This window comes from Aphelocoma coerulescens, chromosome 20 (assembly GCF_041296385.1).
Source record: "Aphelocoma coerulescens isolate FSJ_1873_10779 chromosome 20, UR_Acoe_1.0, whole genome shotgun sequence".
Classification (NCBI taxonomy): Eukaryota; Metazoa; Chordata; class Aves; order Passeriformes; family Corvidae; genus Aphelocoma; species Aphelocoma coerulescens.
In genome coordinates this window covers 997,596-1,017,378 of record NC_091033.1, presented here as the reverse complement: position 1 = coordinate 1,017,378, position 19,783 = coordinate 997,596, and the positions used below count along the sequence as shown (strand labels likewise).

Below are 19,783 nucleotides of genomic sequence, written 5' to 3'. Positions count from 1 at the left end.
CATGGCTGTACCAGTGGCTCGTTTCATGGCACAGAAGAGACTGGCAAAGAGCAAGCAGGACAGAGCCATGCACAGGCTCCCGACTCAGCAGGAAGGCCACAGTGTGTGACTGGGACATATTTTAGCTCAACCCTACAGCCAGAGCATCATTGCATCTGGATCTGTAGGGTTGCAGGGTAGCAAAGCGATAGCCCTGAGCTGCAGATGTATCCCCCTGCCTTACAAGACCTCCAGCTACGGCAGGGCTAGAAAACAACCCTGTGCTCTGTGGAAAGGTGCTGGACCCCCACATCCCACAATCCACCTCCTGAAGTTTCTCCTCTCCCTGACTCACAGCACTGCAGGCCCAGCCAGCTTGGCACAGCTGAACCATCCACTTGGCCAAAGCCTGGCAGACCTGCCTCAGCCAGGCACAGCAAGGCCAGACTTGTGCCCCCCATGCAGGCTCATCACGTGCTGGTACTGTCTGGCATCAGGAAATCAAACCCCCAGGGATTCGGAGCGGCAAGAGCTCAGCCTGAAGCTCTGCCATCTCTTCCCTCAGTTCTGAGCCACAGGGAAGAGCCCCTCCCTGTCCACACAGCAGGCACTGGCACCACCTCCTGCCCCATCTGTCCCAATTCAGACCCACACAGCAGCACTGGGCACTGCTCCAGTTGGTCCTTGCTCAGGTGTGGGCCTGGGCACCTGCAGAGCACCACCAACTTGCCCACCAGAGATGGGTTCCTGCTCCAGCATGGCATTATAACTTCAGGGCCCTGTGGGACCTCAACTGGCAACAACCTCTGCCCCTGCATCTGTGAGAAAGAGTACAGCGCAGATTTTAGTCCTCAGATAAGTGATGAGGGATTTGATCTGAAAAAGAAAAGAAAAGAGGATACTGTGCTCATGGCCTCCTGCAGAGGCAAGCTGCCTACCTGTGAGCCCCTGTCAGCTGGAGGTCAAAAGGCATTCCAAAGCACAACAGCTGCTCACTGCCCAGAGTCCCTCCACCAGGGTGCAAGGAAGCCATCCCTCGCCTTGGGCCTGGACAGGAAGATGTGCTGGGCCTTTAGCACAGACTTGGCCACATGGGTGGGACACGATGGAGAGCAGCAGGAGCTCTTCACTGGCACAGGGCTCTCTCTGCACCTGCCCTGAGCCCAGCTGGCAGGACAGCAGGACAGCAAGACAAGCTGGACAGACAGCCACAGCAAGGCAACGAACAAACAGCAAGCCTCCCCACTGCAGGATTTTGGCACTTGCAGTCTGTGCCCCAACATGTTCCCTCCTTCAGGCCTAGGTCAAAGCACACACTGGGACCCAGCCTGCCCCAGACCGCTGCGAACTCCTGGAGCCAGCAGAGCCCAGCACCAAGGGCACCCACTGACACGGCTTCTTTTTGAGGAAAAGCACAAACACGTGGGATTGCCACAGCTGTAGACACTGGTAAGAGGCCAAGCACCTAGGTGCCCTGCAGGGGCCAGAGGAAACCAGGAAGCTGTGCCACTCCCATGTCACTGAGGGCCACCATGCTCCCCTACCCAGGAACGGGATGGAGAAAGGAAACTTCTAAATGCATGCTGTACCCCACCTCGCCTGTCAGTTTCATCGTGGACACATCATACCATCTCCAGCCTCCCTGGCTGCAAGAGATGAGAGCAAAGAAGCACCATCACAGAAAAGACAAGGCTCTCTTGAAAAGACCACTTCCACAGCCATGAACGATCTCTTGGGGCCACGTCTGGATACAGCTTCCTGCAACTCCATCCCCAGGCTGCTGGAAAGACCAAGCAGAGGATAACAGGGACTTCCCAGTATGGAGAAAGATTCAGTCTTGTCCTTCTGAATGGTGAAAGCCATGACAAAAAGCAAAGCCAATGGTAGAGAAGTGTCCCAATGCAGCCTCACAGCCAAGCTCTTCAGCCACCAGCAGCAGAGACCCTGATGAATCCCCTGGGACTGTTCCTGTGAGGAATGCTTTCAAGTTGTTCCAATATAAAGGCCTCAACTTGGCACTGGTTTTCCCAGCCTGCACCCAGCTCCAGCAGGCTCAGCATATCCAGCAGCTCTTCTCAGGCTCCAGATCTCCACTGTTTGTTTTTCTCCCTCCCAGAAGCCTGGAGAAAAGGCCCTGCACCTTAGCTCTGCCTTTTCTAGTAGTTGTTTTCCTGGTGCTGTGACAAAGGTGAGCGAAGAGGGATGTTTGTATTCCAGCAGCACTGCTGCTCTGCCCCCAGTTCCACACTGGAGGCAGGGATACAACCTGCCCAAACCAAAAACTCTGCAGACACATGCAAAGAACATTGTGTTTGCATATCCTACCCCAAGGCCAACTGCACAAGAAGGAAACAAACCTGTATTAGGGATTCTGATGGTCTTTCTTCCTTGATTATGAAAACTTCATAGTGGCATTACTTATGTTGTGCCTTGAGAGACATGAGCCCATGACAAGACAAACCAGATTTGGAGGAGGCAGAGGTATTCTTACAGCCACCTTCTCATCACACATTCCCTCTCACTCCTCTTCCAGCACGTATTCCTGGCACTGTAAGACCAAGCCCCTGCTCCTTCCCAGTCAAGGATGCTGAGCCATGGGAAAGGTGGGTGAGGAAGGGACAGGCAGCACAACCCGCTGCCCACGCAGAAAGGACCCCCACCTTCCTCTTCTGGGGGACAGGATGTTCCTAGGGAAGGTGGCTTGTGGAGGATTTTAAGAAATCCTGTTATTGCAAAGGGAACCTCAGAAACAGCACTCTGAAATTCCAGTGCCAACCCTGGGAGAAACAGAGGAAGAGGAGGAAAGGGGCTGGGGACAGCAGAGCCTCCTCACAGTCCTGACTCCTCACAGTCCTCACAGTCCTGCAGTGTGCTGAAATGCTGCAGACCAGTGCACAGGCTCCACTCCCAGCAAGACTGCTTTCTTTAGGCCTTGGCCCTCTGCCAAGCCCTTTCTCACCCATTACCTTGGAGTTCCAGCAAACCTCAGCATGGCTGCAGTGGCTCAGAGGACACTTCCAAAATGCTGCCTTCAGCTCAAGGCTGGTCTTACAGTCCCCAAGGGAACATGTCCATCTTCTGCAGAGCTTTTCAGTGTGTAAAAGGATAATTTGGCCATCACTTCCCCTGAAGAGAGTTCATCTTGCTTCCTAATAGGATTGCAAGAGCTCAGGAAGGGTCTGGAGCTGTGAGGCAAGTGCTGCTTGCTGTCCTTGCCCAGCAAGGGAGAAGCAGAGTCAGCACTGGGCCGGGCAGCCCCAGGAAGCACAGCTGAAAAACAACACGGGAACAAGAGCATGGGCAGAGGAGCTTCTTCAGGAGGCTCCAGAGATGTTCAATGGCAACAGTGTCTCACCCTGCTGCAAGAAGCTGCCCTTTCCCTAGGGGGTTGACCCTCCTGTGTTGCCTGGGGAGGCCAAAGGCCGATGTCTAGAGAAGGCTGCTCCAAGCCATTGCGAGAGCTATAAGAGCAGCAGCAAGCTGTGGGGCAGTGAGGGAGGGGTGCCATGGGCATGGAGACAGAGGGGACAGGCAGCAAGGTTTGGGGAGCTTCTCTGTTCTTCTCGAGGCTGCTGAGGGTTTGGCAGCACTAAGATGTGGCAGGGGGACACAGTGGCAGTGCTGATAGAAGGCACAAGAGAGGAAAGGTGGTAAAAACCAGTTTACTAAAAGAATAAAAACCTCGACCATGAAGTGTAACTAAAAAAAGGATGAAATCCCTTCCCCCAGATCTTTGTGGCATGGGCTTGCAGGAGGCCCCTCTGCTGGCCTCTCCATCTATCACAGGATGACAAACATGAAGGAAAGAAAAACACTATTTTTTGCGCCGGCATTAAGAGACAAAAGCAAAACCGTCTTGGGTGCAGGTAGCTATAAAGATGTCAAGTGCTACCAGCAGCACTCAATGTGTTCACCCTCTGTTTACGTAGCTGTATCTTTCCTGAGCAGAGGAGGACATGCTTGAGGTTGTCTTTAGAGAACAACGCAGACAACAGAGCTGAAAAGTTCAGTGTGCTTATGCTGTTAGCATACCAGACACCCCAGCAATGGCATTAGATCCCACCTGAGAGCATTTGCTTCCAGCTCAGCTCTTTGCTCCCCATGTTACAAGATAGCAAAAGGCAAGAAATCTCTCCTTGGGTGTCACACTCAGGTAGGGAAATCAAATTCTGCACCATAACCAGATACACAACCCTTGCTTACACAGCAGAGGACACGTGACAGACGTGCAAGGAAACAGTGCCCAGTCTCCTGCTTCCAAGAAAGCACATTTCCCAGACAAATACTGTCAGCTTACTGGTATGAGCCTTGTAATCTGACAGAGCCTTGCATATTCAAGCAGCCTGTTAGCACCCAAGCAAGCTGCCACTCATGCCTTTCTCAGCAGTTGCCCTTCAATTCATTGCAGGCTCAAGGTGCCCCAAGATTGCTGCAGAAACCTGAGCTAGGCATGGAACAAGGGAGGACTCCTTCCCATTTCCCTTCCTTGCAGGAGAATCAGCAGTGATGGTGATGCTGCCCTGGCTGGCAAGGAAAGATATAGCAAACCCCTGCCCATGTTGCATCACCCCCCTTCCCTCTATAGGAGGGGACCTGTGTGGGTTCTTCTCTACCAAGAGGGCTGGAGAACTGAGGGATGGGTCATAACTGGCATCGCTTTTTCCTCACGGCACACCAACTCCCCATACGAAGGTAGAGGAGGCCATGTTCCCTCCTGAGAAACGGAGTCAGTGTCCTGGTTGCAGAGAGGGCCAGAGCTTAGTGCTGTTGTTACTCTATACCATGCACATCATGGCTGGGGCTGTGGTTTCAGCAGGGAAGGCCGGGCACCCCACCCGAAGTGTGCCATTTTGCCTCTCTCCAGAGGAGGGACTCGACCCCTGTGGGATTCGGTCCCTTTGCTCCCCTGCTGGTTCCCCTCCGTTCCCCTCCTGTTTTCTCAGTACGCGACTACAGGACTCAGTGTTGAAAGGAACAGCGGTGAAAACGCAAATTGATCGCAGTGCTGAACCACCAGCGCTGGCGGGGAGGCCACTGGCAGGGAACCATCCAGCAGTGGGAGTGACCCCAACTCCACTGAGCCTGTCAAGCCAAGCAGAAAGGAGGCCTGCCAGCCCAGCCAAACCCAGCCAAAAGCAGCGCAGCTGAGCAGTAGGACAAAAAAGCAGCAGTGACCTGCAGGGTTGACCTCTAGCACAGCGGAGTGGTAGAAATGGTGGCACAGGCACCTGTGTGGAACTGAGCCCACTGACAGCTGCACGTGACCCTACTCGGACGATCCAGCTTTCCGAGGGTTTGTTGTCACTGGTTTTTGCAGTTTCTGGGTGGGAGTGGTAAACATTAGTCACAGAAGTTCTCCCACCATCATGCCTTTGTTCCCAGTGGCCACATGGGCAGCACACAAATGGCTGTCACAGTGCCTCTGTCTGGGGAAGTCATGCAGATGTGGCTGACAAGGGGCATCTGCCATCTCGGTATTGTTCCCAGTGGTGAACAACTTTCTGTGGGCAAAACACCTCCACTTTTTGTATACTATTGCTATTAACGTTGCTGTTGTTATTGTGCCTGTCTTATTCCACTGCTTTGTGCTTTCAGTAAATTGTTATTGCAACCCTTAGCCTCTGCTTTTGTCTCTCCCTTACCAGAAACAGCGAGGGAAAGGGGAGTGGCTTATTTTGAGTTTAATTCCAGCTGGTGTTAAAACCAGCACAGTCAGGAATACTTTGGACTCCGTGAAGCTCAGGATATCTTACACGCTATCAGGGCTCTTACACTCACTCCTCTGGAAACATGAAATGTAGTTTTGGTGGTGCCCATCCTGGCTGCCTCAGAGTGCCAAGCTGTAGACAGACAAGGAAGGGAAGTCACCTGTCTCATGGCAAATCCCATGAGCCTGTGGTTCAACTGTGGTCACAGGGGGTGACCTGAGGGAACTGGGAGCTACTCAGGTACAGCTTAAGACATTGCTTACTGGATTTCTCCTGGCAGGGCAGGGATCATTCTCTGGATGAGTATGAAGCTAAGAGGGCTGCTTCTGGGGCAGGAGGCACAGGGAGCATCACAAGCACCAGTAAAGTGTTGGGCTCTTTCTGTTGCACTTTATGTGCATCACTGGTGTCTCACAGTCATTAAGATCTGCATTGAGTACAGGAGCGCCTTGTAGGGAGCAGCAGACACTGATAAGCAGACATGTGATAAGCCTCACTTCAAGGTGCATATACTTTCCAGAACTGCCTATGGAAACCTATGTGGTTCTCATTAGCTTGGGAATTTTTTTCTATCCTTGCCTGCACCAGGCACACAGAGAGGCAGCCTTGATCCAAAAACCAAGATGCTAGCACTTGCTGCACTGGCCAGAACCAGGACAAGGCATCCCAGCATAGATGACAGGAGAGTCAGGCTCCCCCAAGCACTGCTCTAGCCCTCAGGTCAGTTCTCAGTATAACCTAACTTTGTTCGCTGCATGGCCTCCCCAGCTGCCAGTACCACATCCTCCAGGGCAGGATGATGCCCACACAGGGCAGGAGGGAGGCAGAGCAGCCCCAGACACTATCCCAGGCCAACCCAAGAGGGGCCAACCCAACAGAGACTGGGGAAGGGATGCTTTTGTGCAGCTGAAGTCATGGTTTCAATACACTAAAAAATCCCCAATTGCTGTGAGACTAGTTTGAGTGTAAAAAAAAATCTCTTAGTCAAACAAAATAGCATCCTGTTATCGGTCTTTTATTTCAGGCTTGATGTAACCAAATAACTGTGCCCAGGAGCTCTGTCCCTGCAGCCCCACCTCCTGCCCTGGCTGAAGTTGCAAGAACCTATCAGCAGCCAAACAAGTGGGAAAGGAAGGAGCCAGACCAGATGGGCTCACCCGCACCCCACAGCAGCCTGACCCCTTGCACAGGAGCTATGCCATCCCAACAAACCCTGTTGTAAGTTTTTGAGAGAGTTCTCATCACTGCAGAACACTCCTGCCTGTCCCCTCTCCTTCTGTTTAGCACCCAGAGTGATGATTACCTTCTGATGTGTATTTTTATGATGTCTCGCACAAAGATGGCCTCGCCCAAGCCGGGGACCTTCAGGAAGTGGTGAAAGCAGACATCTGTACCCCAAGAAGAGGAGGGCACATGGCAGTGATCAGGGGCCTGGCAGTACTTTGCCCGAGTGTTGCACCATCTTGGGGCAGCACAGCATCCCCCTGGGGAAGCACAGTTCCCAACCTGCCTGACAGGACCTGCCTGGCAGCTGAAGTCACCCATTAGATATAAACAGAGAAGGCTGAAGCTCTCCCCCTACCTGGCAGGATCTTTCCTCTTCTCCATCACACCATCCCACTTGCCCTTCTCCATCTCCTGCAGGAGGGCCATTTGGACGGGGGTGCTTCTGCCACCGCTGCCAGTGCTGCCTTGGTGCTGCCGGCCACAGCAGTCAGGCTGGGAGCTGCCCTTCATGGCCTGGAGCTGTGCCAAGGGCACAATGTCACAGCCCTGGGGCCGGTGCCACACCGTCTGCCGCGTGATGGCATTGTAGTAGTAGAAGCGGTTGTTGTTCTGGTCGAAGAGCTCCCACCACTGCTTCTGATCTGACTGGCGCACCTTCAGGTTGGGAGGGGGCTCCCAGCTGCACTCCCCAGTGGTCAGGTTCACATACATCCGCTCCTGGGAGCGGGGCTCGATGATCTCCACCCAGTCCGAGCTGCAGGGACACAAGAGCCACATTAATCTGGGCCAGAGGCTCAAAGCAAACAGGTTGTCTGAGAGTCCTACAACACTGCAGCTGGCCCAGGCAGCCTGCTTGCAGATCAAAGCATTGCTTGGGGATATTCAGCAATCTAATGATCTTAGGAGATGCCAGGGCAAGGCTTTGCGATGGGGCTGAGACAAAAGAGCCCCCCTCACCCCCCACTCGACAGCCCAGGACAAATGCACAGGGCTGGTGAGCACTTTCTGCTGATGCTGGGATGACTCCCATCAAGGGCTGGCCCAGTCGAAGGAGTGCCAGTGCCTGCGAGATGTGCAGGGGACCTCGCTTTCAAGACCAGGGAGGATCTGCTCCTTTTGACAGCTGCACATTCCACCTGGGGAGACCAAAGGCCTGGCTCCCAACAATGCAGGCAGCCTGCTCCATGCAAGTGCCTGCCCGCAGCCCCCACATGCTGTGGGGCTGGAAGGGACTTCTGGGTCCCATGGACCCTGCTTGGAGCCCACACTTACCTGTGGGAAAGGTACATGTGAGGAATGACTGGTGGATGAGACCATCTCCATTGCAGGCTCTTCCCCCTCCTCCTTGACTGATGGGACAGAGCTTTCAAGGGTGTAAGGTGACCCAATTGGACAGGCCCTGCTGCTGATCCACAACCCTTTTGCAGCCCTAAAGAACCCCTTGAGCCCCCAGGGCTCTTTACCAGCAGCCATGCTAGCCCAGTCAGTGAGAGCAAGGCAGGCAGTGCTGTAAGCCTGGTTTTCAGGCAGATCAGCACAGTGGTTTTGATGCAGAGGTGTTGGGCTGCATAGCTGTCATACATGGCACATCGACCTTATCACTGACATACCAACCCTAAAGAGCTGGCCTGAGGGGCTCAGCAAAGCCAATGCCTCCTCAGTGTAGTAGCCCAAACCATTTTGGATAGCCCAGGTAAATGGAAGAATGGAGTGCAAACCCCAACAAGGTTTCCCTCCACAAAGGAGAGATGATGCTACTAAAGCAATCCTGAACCCAGTGACATGCTCAGCATGCTGAAAAACAACATGTGCCCCTCAGCTCCTGCTCTCACCCCTCAAGGCCTGGCCTCCACCCTGTGTTGGTGGAGGCTGCAGGAAGGAGGCCCTAGTTAACCCAAGTTAATTTTGTTATTAATAAAAGCCATATGAAGAGGACAGGTCCAAGGTCCCCCTTGAAACCTGCTCCTGCCCAGGGGCTCACTCTGACACAACCTCCAGCTGCTCTGCAGTGAGGGCACGACAGAAGAAGCCGTTCCCACAGAAGCAGGAGAAGGGAGATCCCACTTCATCCCTCTCACACCCTCTGCTGCCAGCCTGCAGGTCCTCAGAAGGGTCAGGAGTGAAGGTAGCAGCACTGCAGTACGCGAAACGGCAACCCGGGCTCCTGTGCCCAGCCCTGCTGGCATGGTCATGGGAGAGGAGGCAGTTCCTGGCAGGGCAGTCCAGTCTTCGACTCTGCCCTGTCTTTCTGAGGAAGGTCAGCATGTCTCCTATCACCAGGCAAGTCTAGGTGAGGGTTTAGTTGCACATTGCACCTCCCTGCTAGGAAAAACGTGGGTTTGATTGACAGCAATCAATTCTGAGCAGTCTGGCATGCACCCATAAAAAGCAGGCTGTTCCTCAATGCTCTGAGGATTCAAAATTGATAGGTACAAAGTCAATTCAACACAAAATAAATGTGAACTGTCTCTGAAAAGGTGCAATTCCCCTGCCACAATATCTACCATGCAACGCTGACCTCCATGCATTCTCATGTAGGGCTGACAGGCTACCACAGACAGGCTGGTTTGGAAAGCTGATCTGGGTGAAGGCCACTTCTTTTGTGTCATAGGTCAGTTTTCAGGCAGATGTGCTCACCCACCCCACAGTACCACCATCACAACTGTTCGCACTGACCAACAAGGAGCTGGGAACAGAGCACACTACCTTTCCCCATGGCACAAGTTCCTGCTGGTTTCCCATCACCAGAGCATGGCAAGGCACTGCCAAGAGTGTGCTTGCAAATGGATCCCACTTAGAAAACCCTGTGTTCGGAAAACATCTGGTTTGTTGTTTGCTGGTTTTGGGTCAAAACAACATCAGTTCGTCTATTTGATTTAAGGTGCAACGTAACAGCCAAACCAGCACCCCATGCCATGGCTCAGCCTGGGAACTGCAGAACCAGCTCTGTTCTTCCCTTGCAGCTGCAATGTCAAACCGCAAGCAGGCACAAAAAAAGAAATCACTGAGATCATCAAGAGCATCAGCAACTGCAGAGCAATCACCCATAAACAGGGTATAAAAGGGAAAACCAAGAGCAGCAGCAGAGCCCAGCAGTGCTGGGAACAGAGCAAGTTGAGCATGTCCATGGAGAGAGCAACTACAACGTGCAGGTAGAACAAGGAACTGGCATGGAGGGTCCAAGGGACAGCTCAGAGGCGACACAAGGGGAGCAGTGTCCAAGACCACCAAAACTCTTCACAAGGACAGGCACACAATAGGAAAAGGGCAGAGAGGACTGAGAAGGGCACTTAGACCCAGGTGGCTCACTGGCAGCTTCGAGGAGTGGGGAGAGGCTGCCATTGGTGCAGGAATGTGGGGGAGCTTCACCCAAAGGTGGGGGACATGGGCTGCCACTTTTGGGAGGGTACAAGAGGAGAAGAGCAGGTTGGAAGGGCTGGAAGAGGAAAGCAGCACAAAAACACACATGGAGATGAGCCTGAGAAGAAGACCAGAGACAGCTCTGGAGGATTTGTCTGGCAAGGAAGAAAAAATACAAAACATCTTGCAAGACCCTGAGTGATCAAGAGTCAGTTGAGCCATCAGCATTCTTAATGTTCAAGAGCATACTGTGTTTGATCTGTTTTGCCAGCAAATGGGTTAGCAAAGCTTTGGAACACCAATGGCTGTATCCACGCTGCTGCTCGTCAGCAGAGAGGAGACGTCAGCTATTTTCTGTTAAGTGCAAGCTATTGAAAATAACAAATTCTTCTCACAGCACTTGGCCATAACCGAGTGTGTGTTGCTAACTTCTGTTTTCCATTTTAACAAGCTTACATTTATCTTTTCTTGCAAAGACACTTAGTGGATGACTTAGGTGGGTGACCTCTTTGCTCCCCTTAAAATTGAGGGGCTGAGGATGACTGAGGTGGAATTTAACCAGGGAAAAAAATCTGGAAAAAAGACATTGAAATACTAAAGAGTTTGGTGGAATCACACTCATGCAAAGAAAGAAGAGGAAAAGCAAGGAGCACATTCCTGGAGCAGTGCCAGCCCCAGGCTGCCACACAAACCTCGAACATAACATCAGGAACTCTGGAAAGACGTGATAAACCCAGGACTGCAGAGAGATAAGGCCGTAAATTGGAATTTAAAAAAGCATTAATTCATATTCCACTTCACAAGGTTAAAGAAGTTTCCTGGGAATGGTTTAAATAACGCATTTCCCTGTTCTTTCAGCTCCAAGCACTGAGGAATGCAGCAACCACAGAGTGTGTGCCCACTCCCACTAGCACTGCAGCGCCTGCTCCCACCAGCAGGATCACAGCAGTGGTTTCAGTTTGTCTCAGTTCCTGGGACTCAGCGTCCCCAAAACAGGACTTCCCTGCAGGCCCCATTTGCAGTCCCAGACCAAACCCCTCCACAGCCCGAGCACAGGACAGGCAGCCTGCTGGCATCAGAATGGCTCCAGGAAACTAACACAGTCACCAGAGCCTGCAAGATGGAGGTATTTCAAAAAAATCCCCACTTGCTTCCAAAAACGACCCACATTCCCAATGTGCATCCTCCTGTATTGTCAAAGATTCCAGGAGCCTCCTGTGTGTCCTGAGTAATACCTTCCAGATCTCATAGCTGGGAAACAGGACACAGCTCCAGCTGCTCACTCCAGCAAGCAAAGCCTCCGACTGTGAAGGCTTGTGCCTCAAGCATACTGATGTTTTGGAGGACCAGCAAGGCCATGGCAGAGGTCAGTCCCCAAGCAGCAGGGTGCTGTGAACGGGATGGTGCACCAGGCACGCTAAAAGCAGGAGGAAGCATAAGGCTTTTTGTGCACAATCACATCTCATGTAGGCAAACAGATTTGGTCCCATCCAAAGGCTTTGCCTCACAGATGGGCAGCTGTTTTTTTAATGAAGTGTTGTAATAGACAGTACAGGTAAGAGCTAAGCTGCTGCACTCCGTCCTGCAGTCTCAAGGACACAGGGGATGGACACGCACAAACTTTGCTCCTTCAAAACCAGCTTGAGTTCCTCCTGGCTGCCACTCCTGCTTGGTAAAGCCTCAGAATAAAAAATGATAGCAGTTATTTTTTTTTAAATGGTATTTTATCCTGAAAGGGCATCTGCAAGCATCTCCTGATTAGATCTTCTCACAAAGACTGTAAATGCTTAGTAGGTCTAGGAAGGAATAGAATATTTTAACTACATTGAGAATTGAGCAGGACCAGAAAAGGAAAGGACCAGGTGCAGGAGAAGAGAAGAGTCACTTGCACGAAGAGCTGAGGAACTCCAAGAAGTCAAACAGCCACTCCCTCACAGGACAGCTGGTTTTCCTGCCACCATCACCCAACTGACATAGCCCAGGCAGCCAAGCACAGTTCCGGGACACCACAAGTTCTTTTCAAGGCTCTCCAAAGGTAAGAATAGTAGAGGTGTTTTCTTAGCCGGAGCTGTCAGCTCAAGATTGGCTTGATGTGATCTCCAGCCCCACTCATTACCTGTGGAAGCCGCTCAGCACCAGCTTGAGGAGGCAAACCCCCACCAAGGGGAAGAGAGCACCAAGAATAGCCATGGGAATCACCTGCCCCAGGGAGCTTCACATCAGGCTGCCAGCAAACCCCTCTGCGTGGCTACAAAGAGACCTCTTATGACTTGGTCTCCCATTTCATTTCCATGCTCTGTAATTTTTGGACTTCTGTGCTCCAAGCCAAGATCCCACCTCCTTCCCTCACTTTCCTTCCTTGGGATGAGCCCTGCAGAGAGCTGGGGCAGTACCAAGCCCTTCTTGGCCAAACATGGCTCCATATCAAGTGAGATTTTTCAAGACTAATGCCCTCAAAGGAGGCCTGCAGCACACTCAATGCCGGCCCCAAGACAGTTGTTGCCATCATCAGTGATCATCCAGGTGAGGATGTGCCAACTAAGTGCCTTGTTAACAGGTCCTCCTTGAGGAGGGGAAATGGAGTTTGGCCATCACACACACAGAATGAAGTACAATTCCCAGAGACTGACCACAGTGTGACACCAGCCAAAGGCAGGGAAGTGTGTGCCAGGCTACTTGCTGCAGCAAACAACTGAGGTGATGCGGATGGGCATCTGAAATTATCTGCCCTACAGAGACAAGTTCAAATCCTCTTTCATTTGCTGTTAACAGAGCATAGGACAAAGGATCCAGGAAAAGGAGTAGAAGCAGTCATATGGAGAATGAAGCCATGGTCACCATCCTGAGTCCTCTAAAAGGAGGCCCCAGAAGCAGACTGTGGCAAACCAGTTCAGGAATGGGGAGTGGGTACCATCCCAGAGGCATCATTGCTGTCGACATTGCTGCTCCTCTGTGGGTCCAGGCTCCTGGCTGATTGAAGAACAGCCCGGGCTGTGTTCAACAACTCTAACATCACCACAGATTTTTTTTTTAAGACAATCACGCTTGCCCCTTCATTTTCTGCACAACAGGCAAAGCCACCTCAGAAAAATTCACTTAGTGCAGACGCTGAGAAACCAAGCGCAACCTCCAGGTGGCTCCGATTCACTCAGATTTGTATATCAAAGCCAGGACAAGGCTGCAAAACTCATCTCTATCCTGGAGCTGTAGAGAGCCTCCAGAAGGTCTTTAGCATTGGCTCCTTATGGTAATCCTACAGCAGCTGAGTCAGACAATTCAGGATTTATTCACTGCCTTCTCTCAGCTGAGCCCAGAAAAGCTGCAATTTACATCTTAGGACAAAAAAAGTACCCAAAACAAACATCTCCCTCCTACACACGTATACATATCCATCCATCCATCCATCCATATATATACACACATATATATAAAATGAACTTCTTTTGAATACACGTCTCCTTCTAACAAAAATTATAGAGGAACTAAAATAAATATAATGTCAGCTTGTTCATAAAACTCTCTTTGCTCCTGAAAATAAGCACTATGCAAACAAACCAACCTCTGCTTTGCCAGAGACAGACCACACTGTGTAAATCCAGAACAAATGCTGATTGCTCAAAGCCTGAGCACATAACACTTAGCTCCAGCAAGAGCAGAACAGAGACAGGCCTCCGAAAGCAGAGCCCAGCCTCGCAACACATTGCACAGAGAAGAGAGAATAACAACATAGTTTGAGTGGGTTAGGGGTACAAGAGAGCCTGGAAAAGATCTTATCACAAAAAGCATCTCATTACTTTGGTGTTTTTAATTTAAAAAACCCCAAAAAACAATGAAACAAACACAACCAAAGCCCCAAGCCTTCTGCTAGGTAGTATTTTCAAAGACGAAGCTGTCAGATAGGAAACTTGGTGGCTTTCTGGTTGCTAGGATGCTGTCAGCTCTTGTCTCTTTCCTGGCTTTCCCAAACTTTCCCTCAGCCCAGGTGCCAGCGTTGCTGGCTCCATCTTGCTGCTGTTAGCCTCTCTATTCACCCCAAATCCAGAGCAGAACAGACAACAAAGGAGTAGCTCATTCCACGGGAGCGGGCTGGGGCAACACCAAAACTAAGTAATTCCTCCAAGATCCTGTCTCAGAGAGAAAGAAGTAAGAAACAAGGATTTTAGGACACAGGTGGGATGTCCTGGGGTCTCTACAAAAGGGGGGGGGGCATAAGGTAGGACAGACACCATGACAAGCCATGCCACAATGATAATCAGCTTAAAATAAAGTCCAGAACAGTCTCAAAAGCATAAGGCCCCACAGCCCAAGACCAGTACTTGAATCTTGGGTGGGATGGATGCACAGGCATCCTAGAGCCCTGCATGTCAGCAAGGAGAAGGGAGGGCAGCACAGACACTCCCACAGCAACCTTCATGTTTCTCCACCATCCACTCTGCACTAAGTACTGCCCACCAGGTTTGGACTGATTCAGGTCCTGAAATCACTCCATGAAGCCACACAGAGAGCACCCCAAGGGGAGGGGAAGACAGAAGGGCTTGAACTGCTGCTCATCCCCACCCCATCCTTCATCCCCCCTTCACAGGATGGGGGATTCTGCAACAGAGGGAAGAGCAAGGGACAGAAAACACCTCTGTTTTCACAGCTTTGAGACAAAACACAAAGCACCTGCTGGATGGGTACTCTGAGTAGGAGGAGTTCATGTACTGGAGACACAGGCACGATGGGACTGCTCAAACCAACCCTAAAGGAAATTGCACCTGAGGGCAGGAGAAGCAGTAAAATCCACTCCCATTAAAAAATCTTGGTGATGCAGACTGGGCACAGCTCTTCACCAGAGAGCTACGGTAAGTACAGGCTCCTGCTGCAGCTCCTCTGTCGGAGACACAGAGGGCTACCTGCTGCTCCCTCGGAGGCCAAGGGCCTCTCACTTCTCTCTGTCCCCAAATTGTCATTGAGGGTGAGCACCTTGGACTGTGTTATGGCTATAGAGACCAGCTGTGGACACTGTAGCCTCAGCAGAAGGCAAAAGACATGTCAAAAAGCATTCTGCATCAAGAAGTTTACAGGTGCTTCCCTCCACTCTTTGCAATGATCCACAGGCTGGCCAGGGCCACAGATCTGGTGGGTGACCTCTCCTGCCTATCTGTCCCAGCCAGGAGTTTTGCTGAGGAACAAAATCATTTGTGGAGCTTGAGTCCCAGGCCAGAGTAGAGAAGTGAGCCACCTTCCTCAGGCTACGGGACCTGCTTTGACACCCTGTCCAGCCCCCAAGCTGCTGTCGTGGCATACCCTGGGTCTCTCCTGCCATCGTGGCTGGGGTTTTCATTTTGCAGGTCAGAGCACAAGCTCAAAACCCCAGTACTTAAACAGCCGCCCCAAAGCTCTGGTTTGCCCCAGACACAGTGGCACCTCCTAAGCTCAATGAAGGCTTCAGCAGAGTTATTTTTCCTTTTAAGGGCTGAGCATTTAAGAACAAGTTGCAGAGGAAAAAAAAAACCTGGCAGTTTTCATCCCCTCTCCTTCCAAAATGTACTGCATGCATCCACAGCTGCATCCAAACCCCAGCTGCTGGAGGGCAGGCAGCTGTGGGGGGAAGATCGGTGCCAGCCGGACAGTCCCTGCCCAGGGGACACGAGCTGCCCTGGCAGGGAGCTGAGGCCTGGCACAGCTCACTGCTGGCCTCCTACATGCACAGCCTCAGGCTGCATCAATCCCAGGACATGTGGTCAGGTCGGTCGCTGGATTGGGACCAGGACTGGGACCGATACTACCACCACTGCACCTGATGGGTGACTGCATCCCACCTCAACATGCTCATAACTAGACTTTGTCCCCAGTACACAGGATTTACATGGGAAAACTTCAATTTTATCAATATCCTAGAGAGGAAATATTTCACTGTTGCTTAGGTGAAGGCATTCCAGGACAACCTGCCAGTTCAGCAACAAATGATGGCCGTGGCTGGGATGCATACTGCCTACATTCCACCCCTGGTGCTCTCCCACAGCAGCATGTTGGGCTCAGCCCCAGGGAAGCAGCCTGATGCCCTCCCATCACCCCCATGGTGATGCTCCTAGTTTCAGGGAGGATTTGTGCAGGCACACTGCAAGCACGGCTTGATGGTCATCACCACAGTCATCCCACCTGTACAGGGTCCCACCCAAGGGGGCAGCAGGACTCATGCAAGGTCATTGCCAGATGCACCAGCCACATCCTTCCAGGAGTGTAAATCTCTGCAGGCAGGTAACCCAAGTTATAGATCTACTTTCTCCATGTCTTCTTGGGACACACCAAGCTAAGACAAATTATGCCAGCTGGAGCAGACCTGAGCTTCATCCACTTCTGAGAGTGTGTGCAGGCACCAAGTCATACAGGATCTGCCCACAATGGCACTCAAAGCAGCTAAGAGCCTCCCAGCATGAATGAAACTCTAAAATCAGGCCTGGGCTGTTCACGTTTTTATAAGGGGGATGCATACAAACAAAAGGAAAGGATGGAGATGGAACCCATGCATGAGTCTCCCACCTTCTCAATGGGCCCCAGCACCTGTTAGCACTACCTGCTGATTCAAACCCTGGTCAGTGACCAGAAAGCTGGACAGACCTATAAGACACCCACACCTCTTGGCAGCTGCTGAACAGAAGCAAACTGGACCTAAGCAGGGTGACATCTCCCAGTGCCGACAACGCTGCACCCTGGGTGAAGAGCATTGTGCTGTTAAGCTGAAGGAATGAGGTGAAGGAGTTGTACCTGCCAAAATGACATAGGGCAAGAGCCCAGAGCCCTGGAGAAGCAGCATACATCAAATGATCTCCCTGGGCCAAAGCAAGTAACGTCACACCAATGATAGCCCTGCTCTTTCAAGGACACGGCAGCACCCGCTGCCGTGCCATTCTATAATTACTGACAAAGGTCTTGATTTATCTAGCTTGCTGCCCAGCTGCTTCAGGACTGAGATTTATTCTTCCCTGCCTCCTATGTCACCACTACCAATTTCAGGGATTCCCCCCAGCATTGCCATGAAGCCCTTGCAGCCAGGGGCCCAGCAGCTGCTGCCTCAGACAGTTGATGCCAAGGAAAGCAGTTTGGAAACAGGAGGCTCCACAATCAGAAGCTATTCTAGGAAAGGTGCACCACCACATAAACCCAACAATTGCTCCAGTACCCTGGGAGCAACCCACAACCTGCACACTGTGCGAGGAACGGGACTCTGCAGTGAGTGATCTTCTTCATTTCTGTACACGGATCGTCCTGGGCTCAGTGACGTGATGCCAGGCATCGCACAGACGTAAATACAATGCAGTGCAGCAGAGCTTCCCCATACAGGAGGGCAAAAGAACGACCATTCCTGTACCATCATCACTGAAGGGAAGAGAGAGCCCACAGCAGCCAGAACAGAACAAAGTAAATAGCCAAGTCCCAAGGCTCATTTGCATCATGCACAGAGATATTTGTTTGCTGCAGAAGAGAACACTGAGCAATGACAAGAAAACATTTACAGAGATTTCTGAACAGTGTCAGAGGGTGAAGACAGGGAAGACAGGAACAGAAAAGAAACTTCCAGAACCAGCAAAGGGAAACCCATTGAGCCAGGACCTCAAGACTGAATGGCCACCATAGTGAGAGCATGCATGGATGGGGACTTGAAGGACTTCTCAAGACACCCACCTCTGATCTAAAATAACTCCACCAAACCATCAGAAAAACATGATAACTTTAGCTTTTCTAAAGGCAGCACATGAGCCCGCAGTGGTCACGAACAGGAGCAGACTGAGACTGTAATTACAGGGTGGAGAACCTGCACAGCCAGGCCATGCACAACCGGACAGTGTCACCCCAGGTGCCAGCTGAGGATGCCCTACAAGCAGCCAGATCACAGAGCATAATGCTTTCAAGCACCACTCAACAAAGCTACATATTTGAGGCAGCTACCTTCCTGGAAGTGTGACGTTAGCAAAATAATGGCCCTCTGTCTCTGTTCATTTAAAGGGCTGCCAGTCATTTATGAACTGAAAAACAGGGTCCCTTGAAAACTCATGCACAACACAGCCACAGACAGCAAAAGAACAGGTTATTTCTCAGATAGCAGAGTCCACAAAACACTGTGGGCTAAAAACACAAAACAAATAAAACAGTGTTTCATCACAACTTTTTTAGGCTGATTTGTTCTTCAGCAAATCTCTCCAGCTGCAGCTGTCTCTGCCAGCTCTGTTGAAAAAACCATGAAGGAACAAATGCAGTGAAGCTCTTGAAAGTATTAGCTGTCCAAGCTTGCTATGTGTGACTCAAGTTAACCACTACACTGCCAAGCTGGCAGAGGAATTTGGTTGCAAGTCAAAGGCAAGGAATAGGAGCGAGTTGGCAGCGAGTCAAAGGAATAACCGTCTGCAAACAAACAACTCTCTCCTGTGCTGCAAGCTGCCATCAGGGAGCTCACCCCAACAGGACTCTGTGCAGAGGGGCCACTTCAGTGTCATCATTTTCTCCAGCCCAAAGCACACCAATTTCCTCTGGCAAAGAAAGAGAGGCGGTAAGTAAATAGCTGAAAACCTCAGGCACAAAGTTCATAAACTCTTCATAAAACAGTAAGTAAGAAAAAATAGTATCTCATGGAAAAGAGGTCCTTCAATTTGTTTTGCCCACAGGAATTGCTGAACAAGCAGCACATTAGACACAACAGAGTCAGGATATTGCAAAGCCAATGCACTGAACCCACAGCATTGGTCACTCCTGCAGCCCCAGAGCCTCCCTTCCTGCATGCCTGCCCCACAGGGAAGCACATGGGTCCCTGCCCTATGCACAGCTCCAGCCCTGGAAAGCTCACCTATCCCTGAGCAAATTCTCAGCTAATCTGGAATGAAAACCACAGCCCATGTTTGACTACTTTATATTGGTTTTTATTCTGATGTAATAAACCATGAAAAAAAGCTTCCTCCAAAAGGAAAGGCATGCTTAACTGTTGCCCCAAACTGACATTCTTTTCCGTCTCTACACCATTACAGTGTGAGTAGGCATCACATCCCGGGAGATGTATTTCAACTTCTGCTTTGTCTGCTACATACTTGCATCTGCAAGACCAGCAGTGACTACATTAACACCTCGAACTCCAAGTAAACAAAAGTACTAGTTATGTATAGTTCCAGTGCTTTGTCATTAACAAGCTCTGGCTTGATTTAATTAGAAACAAAGACAGAGGTGCTTGACCTTGCCTCAAAATTCGGTCACAGCTTTTTTAAAACTGAACATCTCTTCAATCTTGGAGATGTAAGACTTCACAAAACAAAGTTAAAGCCCCAAATTTGCCTTTGCTCTCACCATGCCACAGAAACAAAGGTGGGATTAACCAGGGTAGACCTCATTGCGGTCTTCAACACACTCATGAGAGGAAGCGGAGGGGCAGGTACCAATCTCTTCTCTTGTAACCAGTGACAGGACTTGAGGAAACAGCATGAAGCTGAGTTGGAGGAGGTTTAGGTTGGACATTAAGAAAAAGTTTTCACCCAAAGGGT

At 51.0% G+C, this 19,783-nt stretch overlaps 1 protein-coding gene across 2 annotated transcripts in view; it reads right to left on the bottom strand.

The window, feature by feature from the left end:
- Positions 1–19,783, bottom strand: part of LOC138121202 (rho GTPase-activating protein 39-like) — a 56,708-nt gene that overhangs the window by 19,629 nt on the left and 17,296 nt on the right. Inside the window, exon 2 of one of the 2 annotated variants that reach the window (XM_069034461.1) lies at positions 7,270–7,668. In XM_069034461.1, coding sequence (XP_068890562.1) covers positions 7,270–7,668 — 399 coding nt within the window. Of the gene's footprint in view, positions 1–7,269; positions 8,183–19,783 lie in introns of those variants that run through there. The other variant, XM_069034460.1, reaches the window with a different exon arrangement.